Raw genomic sequence first — 21,646 nt, 5'->3', positions numbered from 1 at the left:
GCGAGGTGTTGGTTGGGATTGGTTGTGGTAAAATGCCATTTGTTGAGAAGAGAACGGATTAAATGAAAACATTTTCATAGTCATTTTAGGAAAGTAGCAGCTAACGGAAGAGTGAATTGGTTGATCAAATGATGGTCGATAACATGGTGGTGATGGAAGGGTTGAGGATTGAGTGTTTAGAGGTGGAAGATTTAGTGATGGAATGTTTGAAGCCTTCTTTTTGTTGATTTTTGGGGTTTTCTTTGTTTGAGATGAAGACATTCTCCTTAGTGAATTGAGAGAATTTGTGAGAGAGATATGATATTTTGTGTGTGTAAATTGTTGACAGTGTGGTTTGATTTATAGTAGTTGAATATTTATTTATTTTTATTAAAATTGTTTTTTTTAATGAAAGTTGGTAATAAGTTGCTAAAGTTAAATTCAACAATTAAATTCGGTCAAACAACAAACAATCTACAATCTGGTCAAACACACTCCTACCAATCAAATTCGTGCATGTCCTTCTCTCTATTCTCGCCAAAAGCTTGGCACGTCTCCACTAACGACCCCTAGCAAGAGTCGTCGCTAGGGAGCCGTGTTCTAGCGAGCACGGCGAATTCCACTCCGCTTGGCCTTAGGAGTAAGTTAGACAGTTAAATTTGGATCAACACGATAATAAGATAGAAAATAGTTATTCCTATAAATTAATAAAAGTGGATTTAGCTTTTGAAGAGGAAAGAGAAAGACGGCAAAAGAAACAAGCCATACATAGACGAGGGTTTACAATGAGCAAAGGGGAAGATTACATAAGAACCTTGCATTTGACTCGCAATTTTATGTATTATTTTCCCCAAATTAGTGGCTTCGTGATCTTATAGTCAAAACCTTACAATTTGTTATGAAGATTTGATTTAAGGAATTTGTTTTTTCACTATCTGATCATTGGTTGATAATGGAGGCATTGACGGAGCTATGCGATTTGATCGCGCAGAACCCTAATCAGTTTTCCGACAAAATTGCTTGGATTTGCAGCCGGTGTCCTCCGTCGGAGTCTCTCCTATCCGGATCTCCGAGAATTTCACGTTCTCAGCTCAATGCGGTTCTTGTAACAGCCCGATTCATCTCCAAATGCGGCAATTACAGTGATACCCGTCCTCGAACGATTGCTCTTGAGTTCATAAGAGCAATTCCAGCTTCCTTTGAACAATCATTCTGGCCAAAATCGTTTGGGAACTCTTCGATTGCTTCTTTTTATGCGGAATTCTTCGGGTATGTTTGCAAAGCAGCTGAACTGTATCCGGAGTTCGACTCTGATGTGGCAAAGTTCATGGGAGACATTGTTTTTGTTGCTGTTAATGATAGATGTGGTGATGTAGCGATTTCCAAGGCCTTTCTGAGCGCTTTATCTGAGAGTTTCCCTCCTATTATCCCATCAGATGCAAATAAATTAGTTACTTCTTTACTTGATGGCCTAGACTTTGCTCTTCCAAGCAGCAGTTCTCCTAAAGCTATAATGGGGTCCAATTCATCTTCACAGAGCTCTCCAGTTAGTGTTAGCCACGTTGCTGCTTCCAGTTCATCTAATGGCGGTGTAGACGATGCCAATTCAAAGGCTATAGTTACCAACGGGGGAACCACTGGTGGATGGGCTACAATAGGGACTCCCTCTGGTAGTGATAGGAGGGGGGCTGCTTACTTTGAAGAGGAATTGGTGGAGAATCTTGAGAAACAGGAGATTGCCTTCAAATTAATCGGACATATTCTTGATAAAACACAGATTGATCCCAAGCTTTTGGAACGGCTGCACATTATTACAAAGGATCAACTCAAATCAATTTCATCTTTTCTCAAGGTAAGATTTGCATAAAATATTGCTTTGTTTTCTGTTCATTTGCATTGCGAAACAACTCCACCATTTAAGAGCTAGTATATGAATTTCCATTTCTTGGGCAGATAAGGAAGCGCGATTGGACGGAGCAGGGCTCATTACTGAAAGCTAGAATCAATACAAAACTTTCTGTATACAAAGCTGCAGTTAAGTTGAAAGTCAGAAGTCTTGCATCCCTTGATTCAGATGGGAAATCAGCAAAGAAGTTATTGCATGGAGCTTTGGCCTTGTTAGTAGAAGCAGCAGAAGCTTGTGTATATTCAGTGTGGCGCAAGCTGCGAATTTGTGAAGATCTTTTCAGTTCGTTGCTTGATGGTATCTCTAAAATTGCTGTTACACGTGGAGGTCATCTACTACGGGTTCTGTTTATACGGTTTAAACCCCTTGTGCTAACTACATGTGCTCAAGTATGTATCTTTTTGTTTGATCTGTGATAAGTTCTGTATCTTCTTTAGTTTCTTTAGTGAGCTGAATGTTTTTTTCTTTGAATTTATCTTGTAGGCTGATACTTGGGCAAGCAGCCAGGGAGCTATGTTTGAGAGTGTCTTGAAGGCAAGCTGTGAGATTATCGACTATGGATGGACCAAGGATCGAGCTCCTGTGGATACATTTATTATGGGACTTGCTACAAGTATTCGTGAGCGCAATGACTATGAGGAAGAGGTTGGTTATATGCTTTCTTAATCTGCGTTTATTCTTGATAAAAATATAAATTCTTATCATCTATATGTATATATAACTTCAGGATAATGCCAAAGAGAAGCAGGCAGTTCCTATTGTACAGCTTAATGTCATCCGGTTGCTTGCAGAGTTAAATGTACAAGTTAAAAAAACTGAAGTGGTTGACACTATCTTGCCACTTTTCATTGAAAGTTTGGAGGAGGGTGATGCTTCAACACCTGGCTTATTACGTCTGCGAGTATGATACCTATCTTTAATCATGTTTTATTATGATTATAAGTCCTATTTCTTTAAATCACTCATTTTTCTTGTTAAAATCCATATCAAAGTCTCTTGTTATTATATGAAGGCATTCTCAAACTTTCTTTGGTGAATCACTGCAGCTTCTTGATGCTGTTTCTCGCATTGCAAGTTTAGGTTTTGAGAAGTCTTATCGTGAAGCTGTTGTGTTAATGATAAGAAGTTACTTAAGTAAACTTTCCACCATTGGATCTGCTGAAAGCAGGACCTTGCCACCAGAGGCGAATACAGAACGTGTTGAGGTATGTCCTGCTGGAATTATGCCCCTTATTTACTTATATATCTTTTGTAAGTTGAACTAGACAGAAAACTGGCACAGAGGGGCACGTGGAAATCTTTATCAAATACACGTAGGCGGTGTTTCTTTTTGATTTAATTGAATTAATGCAGACAAAAGAAGTTATAAGGATTTATAATTAGTGTTGGCTTATGTAGTATGAAATAAAGATGAAAAATGAAATCGTAAAATACTTATTCATCTATCGATCTTTATAAGTCCACAAAAAACCATAGAATTTTATTCAAAAGTATAAAAATATCATGCAATTGTAAAAAACAAAAAGATTCAACCTACCCATTTGATGTCATACATATCAAGATTATAAAAATGATGAAATTATCATGCAACACATATTTTTTTGTTATTTATATTTGATTGCAAGCTCTTTAAATCCAAATCTTAAAAAACTAAAATTTTGAATTTGGGCATATTTTGTCTTGGATAATTTTGGTTATTATCATAAATTGGAAAGCATTATTGTGAATTGTTAAAGTACAATGTTATTGTAAACATATATATATATATATATATATATATATATATATATTACCATAGTTATTTATGATTTCAATTTATAATGGTTCCCAAATAAGCAATCAGTTATTATCCTGCATCACTTCTAGACAGACGGGTAAAATGGTCATTTTCTCATGTTTAAACTGTTCATTCGGTCAAAAAAAGAAAAAATGAAACAGTCTTTGACTCTTTGTTTATACAACACTTACTCCAGACAGACATCATTTATGGATTGAGTATTTTATCCCTACAACAGTCAATTAGGAGAAAAAAGAAACCGCCTCTTAGTATACTTGCTTACTATATATAATATAAGTTTGATTTTAGAACTGTTTTACATCAAGAAAGAATTTTTATAAGTTCACATTCAGTATACTTTCTGTAAATCCTCACCTTAGATGCTCACTAGTTCAATTACATTCAAGACTCTTCCTGCAGGATTTCAATCCATAGCTAAAGGCCTTACCAATGAAAAACTTCGTGTGGACTTTCGTCATCGCCTGCTGTCTTTATGCTCAGATGTAGGCTTAGCTGCTGAGTCCAAAAGTGGAAGGTATAATATGGAATATATGTATAATATATAATATCATTATATGCCAAAATTATCTGAAAAATATATTCTTTCTTATTTGCAGTAGTGGAGCTGATTTTCTTGGGCCTTTACTTCCTGCTGTGGCTGAAATCTGTTCTGATTTTGATCCAACGGTTGATGTTGAACCTTCACTCATGAAGTTATTTCGTAACCTATGGTTCTACATTGCTCTTTTTGGCTTGGCACCCCCAATTTTGAGGTCTCCAGTCTCAGTGAAGCCAAATTCTACAACATTAAACAATGGAGGGAATACAAGTGCTGTTGCCCTTCAAGCTGTGGGTGGGCCCTACATGTGGAATCCTCAATGGTCTTCTGCTGTTCAACGCATTTCTCAAGGGACCCCACCCCTTGTATGTAACCGTTGACTTTATTTTTATTTTTTAACTTTTTTGGTCTTTGAGCATAGCTGATTTTTGCAATTTTGGTCCCAAAAAGTTGTCTTTTGCAAATTTTGTCCTTATTTTGAAGTTTCCTAACGATTTTGGTCCCTGTGTCATCTAAGTTGATTAAGTTTTTTAAAATGGCCATTTTGTCCTTGGACCAAAACTGAGAAAACAGTATACCACATAGACTAAAGTTGTAATTTTCTCTTATTTTTAAATAAAGGTTTTGTAATACTTTATGTGCATATGATCTTTTAAATTTGTAATATTTTCAGTTATACTGTTTATTGAATAATTTGTTAATATATCAAATTTATATTATTTGTATATTAATATAACTTGCTATGATAAAATATATTATTTTTTAAATATTCTCTATGTACAAAGGTATAAGTTGACAGGATCATTATTCTAAATTTCTTATAGTTTAAAAATTTAATATTTTAGGGCCATATGTTCATTTTGCAACGTTTTTGAATCTGTACTTGAGATTAATGGCACCATATAGTTATGTTTATGTCTCCTGCTTCTGTGAAAACTGTAAAATGTGCAAAACCAAAAGCATGAATTTTGTGATTTATATTTTTTTGTCAGGTTGTGAGCTCTGTAAAATGGCTAGAGGACGAATTAGAACTTAATGCCCTTCATAACCCTGGTAGTCGTAGAGGAAATGGAAATGAGAAAGCTGCTGTAAATCAAAGAACAGCTCTTTCAGCTGCATTGGGAGGGCGTGTTGAGGTTGGAGCAATGACCACAATTTCAGGGGTGAAGGCAACTTATCTTCTTGCAGTGGCATTTGTGGAAATCATACGGTTTAGCAGCAATGGTGGAATCCTTAATCATGGTCCTAATTCCACTGCTTCTAGAAGTGCCTTCAGTTGTGTTTTTGAGTATCTGAAAAGCCCAAATCTTATGCCTGCTGTCTTGCAATGCTTAATGGCCATTGTTCATCGTGCTTTTGAGACTGCATTATCATGGCTGGTGATTCTTTTTTTCTTATGAATTTCTTTATATTATGCATTTTTATTAGTGTAAATGTGTAATGTTAGGTGAATCTTGTAATGGATGCAGGAGGCTCAAATATGTGAGACAGGAGATGCTGCTGAGGTCAGAGAGTCAACTCTGGCTGTACATGCTTGTTTTCTCATAAAGAGTTTGTCTGTTAGAGAAGAACACATTCGGGATGTATCTGTTAATCTGTTGTCTCAATTGAGAGAGAGATTTCCACAGGTAAACTATTGACTTGCATTACAAATTTATGAGCTTTTATATTTTGTTCCACTTTTACTTTAGGGTAACTAACAACGTATAATGCACTTTATTTGTTACCCATAGTAGCAATGTACACACTTGCAATTTATTACCGATAATAATAGCAATGTACTTACATTTCTTTAAATGTATCTACGTTGCCATTATGGGTAAAAAACAAAGCACATTTCTATTATTCGTGAAGTAATGAAAGCATGTTGCTATTACCTGTAAAAAATAAAGTACATTACATATAATGGTAAAAAGAGTAAATTGCATTGCTATTCTCCGTGATTTGCCCTTTACTTTAAGTAACATTCTATTGGGTGCAGATCTTGTGGAAATCATCTTGTCTGGATTCTCTTTTGTTCTCTGTGAATGGTGATCCACCTTCATCTCTTGTGAATGATCCTGCTTCAGTAGCTTCTGTTCGCTCTTTGTACCAAAGTGTTGTCAAGGAATGGATTGTTGATTCACTATCCTATGCTCCATGCACCACCCAAGGTCTTCTTCAGGTTTGTGACATTTGTCTAAGAGTTAAGTTAATGACCATATTACCCTCATATTCTAGACTGAATAAGCCTTTTAAGTGTGACTTAATGACCATGTTACCCTTGTATTCCAAAAAACAAATTTCACAATATTCATCAATTTTAAACGTGAGAGGAAAAAAGAAGGGAAAATAGCAAAAGGGTTGTAAGATAACTTCTGTCTAGTTTAAGTAAAAAAGAAACAACCCTATAGTGTCTATTATTACATGTTGTGTTGACTCATCATTAAATCTAACAGACTGAGTCTGACTGTGTCCAAACATAAACGTTTCAGGAGCAACTTTGTAAAGCAAACACATGGCAAAAAGCACAGCCCACTACAGACGTTGTTTCTCTTTTATCTGAAATAAAAATAGGAACAGGGAAAACGGATTGTTGGAAGGGTAAAAAAACTGCCAACATTCCTGCAGTAATGGCATCTGCAGCTGCTGCATCGGGTGGAAATTTGAAGTCAACAGAGGCGTTTAATATTGAGGTTCTTAGCACTGCGATTGTTAGTGCTACAGTGAAGTGTAATCATGCAGGAGAAATTGCTGGCATGAAAAGGTTATATGAGAACATAGATGGTGCAGATGATGATGATGATAAGGGTTCTGAAGTTGCACCTAAAAAAAAGCAGTCGTTTGGGGAGATATTGCTTATTAAGTTTGTAAGGCTTCTTCAGAAGTTTGTTTCCATGGCTGAGAAAGGTGGAAATGTGGACAAGTCTTCGTTTCGTGAGACGTGTTCACAGGCAACTGCTTTACTACTATCAAATCTGGTAAGAATAAAATGAAAGAGGATTCACAATGGTTATAACCTGTTAAAGACTTTTTATTTTTTCCACGTCAGCATTCCACTGACCCTTAACTAAAAGTCACAAACCTTTTTCAATGCATAAACTTTTTTTTTGAAAATATTTAGCATCATCCATCTAGAATCTTTTATAAACCACCCTCATCTAATTTGTTGTTTTTTAAGCACATGCCATATTTATCAACAAAAAACATCACTTGACGTTAACATATAAATAAACAATTATTCGAATAATATTGAAGGTTTTATAACTTAAATATGAATACAGAGTAAACTGAAATATAATTGAATGAAGGGGTTTAAATGTAAAAAAACATAAAAGTAAAAGAAGCACTTATATAATTCTAGGAGTGGTTGATCCATAAATGTAAAATACAAACTAATGATAGAAACCTCTTGAAATAAATCCAAGTAGTAGAAAGCTATCTATGTATTTTGGTACTGAGAATCCATTTGTTTTCCTAATATTTGGTAAATGAAAATTTCAGGCATCAGATGCAAAACCCAATGCAGAAAGCTTCTCACAACTCCTGCGACTTCTTTGCTGGTGTCCAGCTTATATTTCTACACCTGATGCGATGGAAACGGGTATTTTCATATGGACATGGTTGGTCTCTGCAGCACCTCAATTGGGTTGTGTAGTTCTTGCAGAACTTGTTGATGCATGGCTATGGACAATTGACACCAAACGGGGACTCTTTGCATCTCAAGTCAGATTCCATGGCCCAGCTGCCAAATTAAGGCCTCAACTTGCACCTGGTGAGCCAGAATCACCACCTGAAAAGGACCCTGTTCAAGAGATTCTAGCACATCGCCTCTGGCTCGGCTTCTTCATTGATCGTTTTGAGGTCACTTATCTTTATTCACACTCACACAACTTCCTTTTATGCTACTACATAAAACTCTAATACAGTTTTACATACATATTCTTGTCTTCATCTAAACAATTGTGTATTTTATTCCTGTTTTTACAGGTGGTTCGACACAACAGTGTGGAACAACTCTTGCTTCTTGGTAGAATGTTACAAGGGACTACCAAATTCCCATGGAGATTTTCCCGCCATCCAGCCGCCACTGGTTCTTTTTTCACTCTCATGCTGCTTGGACTTAAATTATGCTCATGCCAATTTCAGGGGAATTTGCACAAGTTTAAATTAGGACTTCAGCTTCTAGAAGATAGGATTTACCGGTATTTAATATTTTACTTTCTACTCTTTGCTTTACTCATTTGTCCTCTTCAATTAATTTCCATCTTCCAACTGCTACAGGGCTTCATTAGGCTGGTTTTGCCATCAACCTGAGTGGTTTGAGACAAATAATGGAAATTTTGCACACAGTGAAGCTCAATCTGTTCATTCTTTTGTCCAATTTTTGTTAAATCAGCGAATGGATGTTCCTCAAAACGATTCAAAACTACAAGGCCAAGAAAATGGAAATGCTTTGCTTAATATGGTAAGAGGCTGTTTCTTTTTTACTTAATCAGCTGAATGGCTTGTTTCTTTTTGACTTAATCTGCACAGAATGATGTTGACTATTTATATATTTTTCCTTTCTTTTCTTCATCCCAACTCCTCTCTCGTTAAAATTGATAGAATATTGTGAAAATTTGTATTTTGGAATGTAAGGATAAAATGGTCATTTAGTCTCATTCAGACGATTTGTTCAGCCACTTTACCCATACAACACTTAACAAGGGGGAAAAAAAAAGAAACAACCCTAAAACCACAATATTGCAAATTTTCTGTTTTGTTTTTTTATATCTGATGATTGTGTTTAAATTGGTAAATCCAGAAGGATTCATATCACCCTGTTTGGGGAACAATGGAGAATTATGCTGTTGGTAGGGCCCAAAGAAAGCAGCTACTTTTAATGCTCTGTCAGCATGAAGCTGAAAGGCTTGATGTTTGGGCTATGCCTGTTCCTCTTCCTGGCTCCAAGTAAATATTTTCCACCATGTCTTCAACCTTTTCATCTTTTTTCCATTATCTATGAGACTATGACTAACAATCTTATCATTTACTAATTTACCCTCAGAGAGATCATCACACCCTGGAAGCCTAAGATTAACCCAGAGAAATGGATTGAACATGCAAGAACAGCATTTGCTGTTGACCCTCGGATTGCTTTCTCTTTAGGTGCTAGATTTCCTACAAATTCTCCTTTAAAAATGGAACTAACTCACTTGGTTCAGGTAACTATCTCCATTTTTTATATTTACATAAATAAAATTTTGTTCTATAGTTTATATTAGATTTTAGTGACACCTTTTTTTTAATGTTGCAGACACATATATTAGAGATTCGTACCATACCTGAAGCTTTACCTTACTTTGTGACCCCAAAAGCTGTGGATGAAGATTCACCACTTTTGCAACAGTTAACACATTGGGCTGCTTGTTCAATCACACAGGCTTTAGAGTATTTCACACCAGCATACAAAGGCCACCCACGTGTGATGGCTTATATTCTGAGGGTATTAGAGTCATATCCTCCTTCCCGTGTAACCTTTTTCATGCCACAGCTGATTCAAGCTCTAAGATATGACGATGAGGTACTGTATTTTATATAACTACATTTAATTAAATTGTCTGATTAAAAAAAAATAATAATAACATTCGCTTAATCTGCAGAAATTGGTTGAGGGATATCTGATTAGAGCTGCGCAAAGAAGTGATGTATTCTCTCATATTCTCATTTGGCATTTACAGGTCGGCATTTTTTGTCTCCAGTTTTAAATATATTAAAGTAAATTACATCTTTGGTCCGAGTGTAGTTGGTTTTTTGTGATTTTGGTCCCAAAAAGTTCTCTTGTAAATTTGGTTCTTACTTTGAAGTTTCATAAAGATTTTGGTCCATGTGACGTCTAAATAAACAGCATAGCTATTAGATTTTTTAAAATGACCGTTTTACCCTTGGACTAAAACCGGAAAAAAGTATACCACAGGGGCCAAATTTGTAATTTTCTCTTATATGGTCATAATGAAAGGCTGTTAAACTTAGATGACACGGGGACCAATATCGTTTAGGAAACTTGAAAATAAGTTCTTGGAACAAAAATTGTAAAAATCAAGTATACCCAGGGACCAAAAATGTAATTACTGAATGGATGTATTATAAGAATATGTGTGAGTTGGTAGTAACTGAAGTGAAGTATTTATTGATGATAGGGAGAGACATGTACACCAGAGCAAGTTGGGAAAGAAGGTGTGTCAGCAAAGGTACTGACGGACTTTTATCCTTTTGTATATGATTAAGTGATTAAGAGAGAGCAATCAACATTTATCTTTTTTTGTTGATTAAATTATGTGTATTGATTGATTGATTGATTCAGACTACAGCCTTTTTGGGTCTACTGCCTCTTGTTAGACAACACATCATCGATGGTTTCAGTCCAAAAGCTCGTGACATATTTCAAAGAGAGTTTGACTTTTTTGAAAAAGTGACGTCTATTTCAGGTGTTCTTTATCCTCTTCCAAAAGAAGAAAGAAGAGCTGGCATAAAGAGGTAGGTATAGGTATATCTTTCTATCGTTTGTTCATCTGTTTTGGTATTTTATTAATTTAAAAAAAAAAAAAAAATTTGGTTTTTGGGTGCAGAGAGTTGGAAAAGATTCAATTGGATGGGGATGATCTTTATCTACCTACAGCTCCTAATAAGCTTGTGAAGGGTATTCAGGTGAATAGTGGAATACCATTACAGTCGGCTGCAAAAGTCCCAATTATGATCACGTTTGATGTGGCTGATCGAAATGGCGACCCTAATGATCTAAAACCACAAGCTTGTATTTTCAAGGTATATGAAATTATGAATGCTGTAATGGGAAGAAATGAAAATAAACACATACATATTTATTATGCAGGTTGGAGATGATTGCAGACAAGATGTACTTGCTTTACAAGTGATTTCGCTTCTGAAAGACATATTTGAAGCAGTTGGACTTGATCTTTATCTGTTTCCTTATGGAGTACTTCCAACTGACCCTGAAAGAGGAATAATTGAGGTCACTCATCTCATTTCTTACATTATTACATATCTACTTCATCTTCCATACTTTTTCTTCTAATTTTTAAGCAAAAAACTAATGGTGTTGAATTTAAATTTAATTATATGTATTTTATTATTGTGCAGGTTGTTCCAAACACGCGGAGTAGAAGCCAGATGGGTGAAACCACAGATGGTGGATTATATGAAATATTCCAACAAGATTTTGGGGCAGTGGGTTCTCCAAGTTTTGAAGCTGCCCGACACAATTTCATCATCAGTAGTGCTGGTTACGCTGTTGCAAGTCTCTTGCTCCAACCAAAAGACAGACACAATGGAAATCTTTTATTCGACAGGTACCTACCTACCTCATTTATATATATATTTTTTAATTAATAAAAAAATGTTAATAACATGAACATGAATTCATGATGAATATGCAGTTGCGGTAGGCTTGTCCATATTGATTTTGGATTCATTCTGGAGACATCACCCGGTGGAAACATGCGGTTTGAAAGTGCTCATTTTAAACTGAGTCACGAGATGACTCAGTTACTTGATCCCTCTAAAGCCATGAGAAGTGAGACATGGATATTGTTTGTAAGGTATTCATTCAAAATCAAAAACTCTCTTTTTTCGCTCTTTGCTCTTTGCTGCTGCTACAAATATAATATAGAATAGAATAATAATAATGAAAGTGTATTTGTGAATAGCTTATGTGTAAAGGGGTACCTGGCTGCACGTCGATACATGGAGGGGATCATAAGCACGGTGTTGATGATGAAGGAAAGCGGGTTGCCATGTTTTAGCAGAGGGGACCCGATTGGGAATCTGAGAAAGAGATTTCATCCGGAAATGAGTGAAAGAGAAGCTGCAACTTTCATGATGCGTGTATGCGTAGATGCATACGATAAATGGTCTACTGCTGGATATGATCTCATTCAATATCTTCAGCAAGGGATCGAGAAGTAAATTCACTTTCACTTTTCAAGTAATTATTTTTCCATTCTTCTTCTTTTAAGAGAGGTGGTGAGTTTTTTTTTACTATTATTATTTTTAAATACTTGTGTATAAAGTTTGTAGGAGTTTGTGTTTTTTTTTTTTTTCCACTTGTCACGAGTGCAGGATTGGTATTGTAAATTGGTAAATTTGTAGGATTTGGGTTTTTATCTTTTTAATTTTTATTTAACATAATTGCAACCAGTCTCCTTTCAACCCTTGTCAACTCCTTAGAAATCATTAGACATAATTCATAAATTTCAACTGATTTGGAATGAAATAGATTTATGATGATGGTCGACTCATTCACAGGAATCTATAATGCAACAAAAGACCAAATCTCTTGAGTTCTTGTGCATATGGTATTTCCGGGTAGGAATTTTCACCATTAAATTTATTTATACGGGTGTTTGAGATTGTTTATTTAAAACAATGTGTGTGTGTGTGTATATATATATATATATATATATATATATATATATATATATATATATATATAATAAATTAGCTCATGTGTTACTAAAGCGCAGTTTAAAAAAAAATGTGTTTTGATTACTTTATATGGCACCAAAACATAATAATTGATATATTGTTTTTTAGTGTTTGAAAGTTTTTGTTTATACATGTAAAATGACCGAAAAGTAAAAGGGAGAATTACAAATTGATATGTACATTGTAGGTCATGAAAGTATGTATGGGGTTTTAAGGTTAAAAGAATGATAAAAAGGTAAAATGGTTTCTACTTATAATACAAACTTTCAAATAAATTTAGAAGCACTTTCAAATAAGTTAGAAGAAAACAACTTATCAAAATTTGCTTTTTTAAATCACAAGGTATTTTCAAATAATCCAATCGCTTTTAAATGCTTATTAGTGGTACAAAATCCCAAACACCACCCTAAATAAAATAAAAAGTTTTAATTACTAACTAAATAATCACCCACAAAATGACCATATATTTGAAGAGTATGCTTTGGGGTAGCATTAGGTATGCAAACCAAACCTCACGAAGTGATGACATAAGACAAAAGGTCACAAAAGTCCGCACTTTTCAAAAGTTATTTTTCATCATCGTGGTATGATGGTACTTTCTATTTTGTTCTTCCCACAAAAAAAAAAGTAAAGATCATCATTTTAGTTTGCACCTAAGGATCTTCGGTTGTTGACAAACATGAATGATATGCAAGTAAGTAATCAATAAACCTTTGTTTTTTTTGGTATATATTAAGCGTAACCGTTACACGAACACTCTGGGAAGCGAGTTTTAGTATTTCATGTTATTTTGTTTAGTTACTTGGATTTGATAAGCATATACACCATTTCCTTGAACGAAATTGAAGTAATGTAAAGGGAATTGGAACCAACGTGAATGATGAAACTCTAGTGAATAGTTCATGCAAGTCCATGAGACCTTCATGACAATCTGTTAACCATGTGCAAAAGGTTTAAGTTATTCACATTGATGAGGAACAGAAATTAGGGTTTAATGAATCAACAGAAACAAAGAAGAGATTGTAAGGAAGACGGAGATGAAATTGAACTAATTGATTAAATGATAACACAATCTAAAAGATTGCCCATGGAAATCTCCCTCTCTCTAAGCCGAAAGCTTACGAGCCAATACAAAAGTATTACACGATCAAATTTCTAGACTGTGACCTTTCTCTCTATTTATTATAATCCTAGCCGACCCAAATGAATTTCCTGTTTTACCCTTTATTGGGCCTTCTAGATAAACCCTATAAGACTTTTGCTTTAATAGTATTTGAGCCCATCAATACTCAATTCGTATCAATGTTCTTGTAACTGTTTGTGTGCAAATGTGTAACGTTATTTTCGCTTGTGATTCGATATTGTCTAAAACGCCATTTGATCCGGGGCTATTACATAACCCTATTGACTATCAAGTCAAAGGTGCACTTTATGACTGGAATAATGGAGATGTTATCTGGCACTATATATCGAACAACACTATTTAGAAATTCATGATTCAGGTCGTGGTTGGAGCTACGTAATATGAATGGGGACCCTCTACTAATACAATGTTGATTTCAATGATCCATCATGAATCTTATGATTATGTGTCGTGTTTTCAAGCTGGAGGACACAAGCTACATTTTGGATGCGAGGAGTTTTGTCTTATATACGATCTTCGGTTTAGCAGTGTTACATGGATAGATAAGAATAATATTTTTCTAGTTTAAGACACGATGTTTCGTCAACAAAATTTTACTGATCTCATATATATTAAGGATTTACTTGACATGTTTAAGAGCTTGAGGTTTCACAATGAACGTAAGTCTTGCAACACCAGACCTTTAAATATGTCCTCACTCCATATTTCAAAGGGTGTTTGGAAACCTTTTTTTTTGGTACAATGTTTAGGACTCCTGTAGCATTCTCCATGAATTACCCTATAAATTGATTGGAAGTATAGTGCAACTCATCATGAATCGAACCATAATCAATAATATTCTGTTACTCCTCTCGGCTACACCATTGTGTTGTGATGTCTCAAGTGGTGTCAATTGTGAGATAATCTCACAATTCCTCAAATAATTGTAGAATTCCTGACTAATGAGTTGTTTGGCAACCTCTGAATGACTTTGTCGAATGATGAAAATGACCATTTTAACCTTCTAAACTGTTTTGTTTTGAGTGAAATGTCTTTGTCTGATCTGAATAAGTTCGTTGAATAATTATATAAAAAGTTACAAAATATCACACAAAATTCAAATTAAACATAAATCCTAAATTTTTATCAAAATGTTATTACTCAAGTTAATTTATTTGACCAAATAAAAAGCCATATGATTGTGGACAAAAACCGATTGAATATAAGCTATAATGGTAAAATAAATAACTTTGGTAATATGCTTTATTATTATTTTTTTTTTTGTGGTTTTGCTCTTTGTATTATACGATTATATCTTATGTAGTTATATTTGTCCATTTTAAGATAGAGATATTTGCGTTCTATTTATTCTTTAAGTTGATATAAATAATGGAACTCACAATCATATTTTTATTCTGTAAAAACAACTAGAATCACCAACCTCTTCATTAATATACACATACATCAATCGAAAGATTACACAACAAAATTTACAAAGGTAAAAGCTACAAGTTCTTGCCATCTTTCCATAATTTTTTACAACTCAAATCCATTTGTAAAATCAACAAATATAATCTCCACTAAAAACAAGCTTATAAATTATAATCAACATAACTTATAGCTCACATTTGGTGCTCATGCTCCACCATGTCTTATCTATGTGGCTCTGCCACTCTCCAAATAACCCAAACGCTGAGTAGAGACTCGAGATAGAATAGCCCTAAAACCGAAAAAGTAGAAGATCTATGCATAATAATCATAATTAGTACTAAAATAACAAACTTTATATTGATAAAAGTTGCATAAAAACTCATCCTAACTAAAGCTTGATCACATACAAGAACAACAACCGGTACGCATTCCTATGTTCAATGAAAGGCACATTTGTTACATAAGACCATACGGTATACTCTCAACGAGAGCATCCGTGGTCCATGTGGCCACGAGAAAAATTCGTGCACACCACCCTGACAAATCGTGGTCGGGCGTGGTCGTTGTCCTTCGTGTTCCCGACGACGAGTTTAAACGCAAAAGGTGATTGGTGATTGCTTTTCTCGACCGTTGAACGGCCATTTGGCCTTTTTTTTTTCAAACTCAATTCAATACACATAAATAAACCTTCTATTTTCACCAAAACTTACACCTTCATTCTCTAAAACCACAAAACACAAGCACATGGAATTCTTAAAAACTTTTGACTCGGATGACGACGAAGAATTCGTCGAGACATTCTTCAACGTTGTGCAACACATTCACGACGAAGAAAGTTCGAATGTTGCTCGTCCAAGGGCGGTCGTCAATCGTGATCGTCAAGCCGCACACGACTTATTGGTACGTGATTACTTTGCCGATAATTGTCTTTATAATGACGACTCGTTCGAACGTCGTTTCCGTCTGAATAAGACTATATTTTTACGTATTAGTAATGCTTTAGAATCTCGTTATGATTTTTTCAAACAAAAACCCGACGCTAGAGGAAGAATGAGTTTTAGTAGTATACAAAAATGTGCGGATGCTCTTAGGTATTTGGGATTCGATATAGCATTTGATGCATCTGACGAATACTTGAAAGTATCCGAGAGGACCGCAATTGAATGTGTAGATTGGTTTTTTGCATGTGTGTATGAGGTTTTTCACGAACAATATTTGCGCAAACTTACTCAACGTGATATTGAGAGATTATATTCGGCTCATGAAGAGAGGCATGGATTTCCGGGTATGCTTGGCAGTCTAGATTGTACGCATGTGGCTTGGGAAAAATGTCCAAATGCATGGCGTGGTCAGTTCACTCGAGGAGATATAGGTGAACCAACTATCATCCTAGAAGCTGTTGCATCTCAAGATTTGTGGATATGACATGCCTTTTTCGGGGTAGCGGGGTCTAACAACGACATTAATGTTCTTGGCCAGTCTTCTCTTTTCAACGATATTTGGACCGACAAAGCACCTGATATGACGTTCATGGTGAACGGGCACGCGTACAAATACAGTTACTACCTTGGTGATGAGATATACCCGGATTATTCTACATTGATGAAGGCATACTTGGTTCCTCGAAGTGAAAAGGCAAAGTTGTTTACAAAAAAATAGGAATCGGTGAGAAAGGATATCAAGAGGTCATTTGGAGTCCTTAAGCAGACATGACATGTAATGAAATATGCTACACGACTCTGGGATAAAGAAAGAATTAAACGAATGGACCTAGCATGTATTATAATGCATAATATGATTATTGAAGATGAAGGTCGAGCGATTTGCACGTATGATCCGAACGACGTTGTCATTCCAATTGAGGAGTTCGTACCCGGAACGAATGAGTTTTTAGAGCGAGTTGTTGAAATTCATAACAGTGAAACGTGTTTCAATCTTCGAGAAGATGTCGCGGAACATTTGTACCAACGTAACATGAACGAAAATTAGTTTTTTTTATATGTATGTTTGTTTGTTTTTTTAAATTAATGTAATGTTTTTTTTCCTAGATTAATTAAGTAATGTAGTTTGAAGTTGTAATTTTATTTTTATAATTAATGAAAACATAGTTTAAAAAAATGAATGTTTTTTAATTATAAAAAATGTAACTTTATTGTATTTTTGAATTAAAAAAATAATAATGATGTGGAGTGATGTGTTAGTGGTAGGTATCTCATGTTAGTGGTAAGGGAATATGGTGCTGACGTGGCACCCACCACATATGTGGTATGTGGTGGGGTATAACAGATGATCTAAACGCATATGAAAAAAGTCAAATTTAGTAATAGAGGGTATTTAGCTGTTGTAACAGCCCCTACAACCTTTGAACAATAAGAAGGAAAGAAAACAGGTTCCTGTTGTTGCTGCAGCACACGATAATATAAGAGGAAAAAACAGATGGAGACTTTTGTTTATTCTGGACTCAACTTCACTATATTAATAAAAAACAATTGTCTATAAATAGCCTACAAAAAACCAACGGGAATAAACAACCTAAAGCCTAAAAACTAGCCATTACTCCTAAAGAAAAGCACCCTATAGTGACCAAGTATATCCACACGTTTTCTCTATATTTGAACTTGGTCAAAGCTATTTTATTCAAACATTAAACAAACAATCAAATACTACCCATACCCATAACTTCAATAAACCCATGACCCATGTCAAGATTACCCAACATTAGCATCCTAGTTTTATTTAAATGAAAAAAATGTTATATTAAAAAAACACAACAAAAAGAACCTAACCCTTAATTTAATATGAGGTAAAAACAAACAATATGTATACATCACTCGCTTTATTTGCATTCTTGTTCTGGAGTTAGGTATTCGAAAGGGGGCAAGTATTTCCCACTTGTGTCTCTAATGAGGTAAAATGGATCAAGTATGAATGCACGTGCCCAAGCAGGGTGATAGTTCTTGAATCAAGCTTCATAGAAAGAAAATTGAATCAAACTTCTTGAATCAAAATTCATATAAGATATGAAAGATTTGAGCTTACAATGAAGGATGAAAATATGTGTGCTACACCAAATACAAGCTCTCCCTCATCAGTAGCAGGTCCAAGGGTAACACTGTAAGTAGACTCTTAAACATGTCATAAATTACTAGATTTAGAACCCACAAAATTGAGATTGACAATTAGAGCAACCATAAGAAGTTAACACATCCACAATAGCATGTTCTTGGTATATTATTTATTACACAAACCTTGTGTGTATGTCAAGACTAAAATACCTACGTTCTAGCAGTATACATTAATGCCCTTAAACAAATTGGTGATAGAGATGTAGTCAAAATCACAATTCGCTAGATGTCAAATAGAAGAATACAATATTTACCAAACAAAATTTAACAAAACCCAATGCAACCACAACAATTTCTTCTTGCGAGATTAACACCATTTTTCATGACATGATTAACAACAAACAATTGTATTTTAGAAGGCATGCCAATTACAATATTAAGAAAATATCTCACATCATCGTCAATAATTTGCATAACTAAAAAAAAAAAAAAAAAAAAAAAACCAATTGTAAATATTGATATGTCGTCAAACTTGAAAAACTACTAGGATTTATGATATTGTTTGCAATTCTCCCAGTAAATATAATAAAAGTAGAAGCTACATCGATCCTAAAGTCAAATTTTATGGACCTTTACGTCAACCTGAGAAAAATTATGGAGTGGGATGTAAATATGTGCTTCAACGGCTAGACCGGACTCTTCGTTTAATCCGTTCATCATATCTGCAATCTGTTACACGTATAAGCCCTATATAACAAAATCATCATTTCCATCATTAATATAATCATTGTGTAGTCAACTGAATTTAATCACAGTCTCTTCTTGCTCCAATGGCGTCCCTCGGATCATCAATTAATATGCCGACGAAGGTAATCAAACTCCATATTATATCTTCTGTATGTTAGGAATCTTCTTCTGTTATTATAGTAAATTTAGCATCTTCTCCGATCCCATGTTCTTCACCTTTGATCTGAACTGATTTTATGATATTGTTTTACTAATATATACTACTGCAGGCTGGTTTGAGATTGCTTCTTGTTCCCCTTAATTCCAATATTGTAATCAAAACAGCATGGTAATAAGCTTTCAAATAATGAGGCTCTATATATAATATATTATCATTCATTAAAATCTGATGATTAATTATTGTTTGTGCAGCTGCACTGTGGGGGTTGCATTACCAGTTTACTCCACATTCAAAGCAATAGAAGCCAAAGATCCAAATGAGCAACACAAGTGGCTTTTATACTGGGCAGGTAATTAGTGAATGCTATATTCGTACTCTTTAATTTTGATTTGATGAACTGTTGCTATTTAGTATTTACATGTATATATAAGTTTTGCAGTTTATGGGTCTTTTAGTGTTGGAGAGATATTTGCAGACAGATTCATATCCTGGTATTTATTATCTTCAAACAGAAAAACCTTTTTTTTTCTTTCTTTTGGTATAACTATTAGCATTCTCAAGTCTCCATGAATCTCAAGAAAGTCTTTTTGTTTACTTTTTTCAGGTTTCCACTTTATTATCACATCAAGTTTGCTTTTCTTGCATGGCTCCAGCTTCCCACCACAAGTGTAAACAAACTTTTTATAATTTTATTTGTTATCCCTTTTCTTTTATTCTCCATTTCAACCAGCTAATGTCTGATTCTCATTCTATTATTAATATAGTATGTCTCTTTTAGTTCCACATGTTAATTGTTTTGCTGTTTTTCAGGGGGCTAAGCAATTATACATGAACCATTTGCTTCCTTTCTTATCGAGACATGAAGCTAGGCTTGATCAAATTGCGGGGTTGTTTTACAACAAAATTGTAATTAAACATCTTCACATTTTATTTGTTTCCTAATCAACTGATTCATGTAGTTTAGTTTTTTAAAAGTCATCAAAGTTAATCCGACAAGTTCTAAAAACATGGTGTTTGCTCAAACTCACTATGCCTCAAAACAACGGTTTTATTTGGGCGAAATACTGAAAAGAACAATGTAGTTTCTCCTTTTATGATTTAGCCACTTGACTGTTTTCTGTATTAATGATTATACCATTATATTGATTTAGTCATTGAATGATTATATATGAAAACAATTTCAGGATAAATTCATCAGTGCTCATCAAGGCGAGTTTGAATTCATGAAGACTAAAATTATTAAGATTCTGATGTCAGGTATATCTTCTTATGCTTTTGCTTGTTTGTTATATAAATGATTGTCTTTCTAAAAAATCATAGTTGGTTTCTTGTTGCAAACTCATTGTCATTAGAAAAAAAAAAGTCACTTAGGGTATGTTTGGTTGGATGGAATGGAATGACAAAGTAATGGAATGGAATAAGCAAGATAATGAAATGAGTCATTACATTCCATCACCGTATATGGTTATCCTGTAGCATTGGAATCAATTTTAATAAAAAATATATTTTCTAGTTAACTAGTTAATTTTAAAAAATAAATTGTTATTTACATATTATTATATGACAGAATTAAAAAAAATAGCCCCTGACTAAGGAATGGAAATTAACAAAATGAAACGGAATTCCATTCCATTCTCCATCAGCCAAACATCTTTTCCAATAATATCCATTCAATGGAATAAATTAAGCGTTCCATTCTTTTTCTGATTTCATTAGTTTTTCATCAGGGAAGCAGTTGGTCAACGGTAGCAGTCAACCTGTTGCAACACAAGAGATAAGAGCAATTGTGGACCCACGTGAACAGGTGGAAACCTCTGATTCGACTGATGAAATTAAATGATGATGATGATAATAATGATGATGAGGACGCATCTATCCTGCAGCATCCTTAGGCTTCTAGTTCTACCTCATGCTTAAAAAAACATTGTCTGTATTTTTAAACTCCTTATTAGAGTTTTCATCCCTCCTTCCTACAATATTGCGACTGTTGTCTACAATGCATTTCTAGGAGCTCTTTGATTTATTAAAATAGTTGTTTCAGGGTATATTCTACTACATTTGATATGACTAGGACCGAGATTACATTTAATATTATTAAAAAAAAAAACAAGAAAAAAATGTTAAAAGAAAAGCATTTAGTCATTTTACATGGGTTCAATAAAAACATAGAGACATTCTCCCTAACAAATGACAAACATAGGCACCATATGGTTAGATTTTTTTTACAACTCCATGGACCATTTATGTTATTTACTCTCTAGAAAAAAATCTTGTCCTATATTTAAAAAAATACCCAAATAAATAGTAAAAAAATACCCATATGGTCCCTATATTTTCCTTTGGGGTAGATTACAAAAAATCAATGTTCTATATAATGCAAGACGTAACTTGGCGGCAATGTCAAGCCTCAAGCTTTTTTTAGTCGTTGCGAGC

At 34.4% G+C, this 21,646-nt stretch overlaps 3 protein-coding genes across 5 annotated transcripts; all 3 read left to right on the top strand.

The window, feature by feature from the left end:
- Positions 1-715: 715 nt before the first annotated feature.
- On the top strand, positions 716-12,399 carry LOC145137197 (Phosphatidylinositol 3- and 4-kinase family protein). Its single transcript, XM_079071337.1, has 25 exons — positions 716-1,831; positions 1,933-2,274; positions 2,369-2,530; positions 2,613-2,786; positions 2,932-3,090; positions 4,070-4,197; positions 4,280-4,586; positions 5,214-5,600; positions 5,691-5,849; positions 6,203-6,385; positions 6,696-7,181; positions 7,705-8,064; positions 8,191-8,405; positions 8,485-8,668; positions 9,008-9,153; positions 9,251-9,407; positions 9,500-9,766; positions 9,846-9,923; positions 10,383-10,433; positions 10,547-10,719; positions 10,812-11,007; positions 11,075-11,215; positions 11,344-11,552; positions 11,640-11,801; positions 11,910-12,399. Exons 1-25 carry the CDS (start codon positions 932-934, stop codon positions 12,166-12,168), a joined length of 5,985 nt encoding a protein of 1,994 aa, XP_078927463.1. The 5' UTR covers positions 716-931; the 3' UTR covers positions 12,169-12,399.
- A 3,586-nt stretch (positions 12,400-15,985) lies between these two features.
- Positions 15,986-16,666, top strand: LOC145139990 (uncharacterized). Its single transcript, XM_079073621.1, has one exon. It carries the CDS (start codon positions 15,986-15,988, stop codon positions 16,664-16,666), a length of 681 nt encoding a protein of 226 aa, XP_078929747.1.
- A 1,438-nt stretch (positions 16,667-18,104) lies between these two features.
- LOC145137844 (HVA22-like protein k) lies at positions 18,105-21,258 on the top strand. 3 transcript variants are annotated; one of them, XM_079071983.1, is made up of 9 exons: positions 18,105-18,355; positions 19,122-19,175; positions 19,323-19,381; positions 19,465-19,562; positions 19,653-19,704; positions 19,818-19,881; positions 20,024-20,119; positions 20,398-20,470; positions 20,941-21,258. In XM_079071983.1, the coding sequence occupies exons 2-9, from the start codon at positions 19,137-19,139 to the stop codon at positions 21,051-21,053; spliced, it is 594 nt and encodes a 197-aa protein (XP_078928109.1). In that variant the 5' UTR covers positions 18,105-18,355; positions 19,122-19,136; the 3' UTR covers positions 21,054-21,258. The 3 variants fall into 3 exon arrangements, with proteins under 3 accessions (XP_078928109.1, XP_078928108.1, XP_078928107.1); XM_079071982.1 differs by having other exon boundaries at positions 19,102-19,175; XM_079071981.1 differs by having other exon boundaries at positions 18,105-19,175.
- Positions 21,259-21,646: the final 388 nt, after the last annotated feature.

The sequence above is a fragment of the Lactuca virosa genome, chromosome 9, assembly GCF_052849685.1.
Source record: "Lactuca virosa cultivar CGN04683 chromosome 9, Lactuca_virosa_CGN04683_v6, whole genome shotgun sequence".
NCBI lineage: Eukaryota > Viridiplantae > Streptophyta > Magnoliopsida > Asterales > Asteraceae > Lactuca > Lactuca virosa.
This window is presented reverse-complemented; position numbering and strand designations above follow the sequence as displayed.

Coding starts and splice junctions, on each gene's coding strand:
- LOC145137844 (XM_079071983.1), top strand. CDS start 19,137: ATGGCGTCCCTCGGATCATCAATTAATATGCCGACGAAG. Junction 19,705..19,817: donor GCAGACAGATTCATATCCTG/GTATTTATTATC, acceptor TACTTTTTTCAG/GTTTCCACTTTATTATCACA. Junction 19,882..20,023: donor TCCAGCTTCCCACCACAAGT/GTAAACAAACTT, acceptor GCTGTTTTTCAG/GGGGCTAAGCAATTATACAT.
- LOC145139990 (XM_079073621.1), top strand. CDS start 15,986: ATGGAATTCTTAAAAACTTTTGACTCGGATGACGACGAAGAATTCGTC.
- LOC145137197 (XM_079071337.1), top strand. CDS start 932: ATGGAGGCATTGACGGAGCTATGCGATTTGATCGCGCAGAACCCTAAT. Junction 6,386..6,695: donor CCACCCAAGGTCTTCTTCAG/GTTTGTGACATT, acceptor TAAACGTTTCAG/GAGCAACTTTGTAAAGCAAA. Junction 8,669..9,007: donor GAAATGCTTTGCTTAATATG/GTAAGAGGCTGT, acceptor TGGTAAATCCAG/AAGGATTCATATCACCCTGT.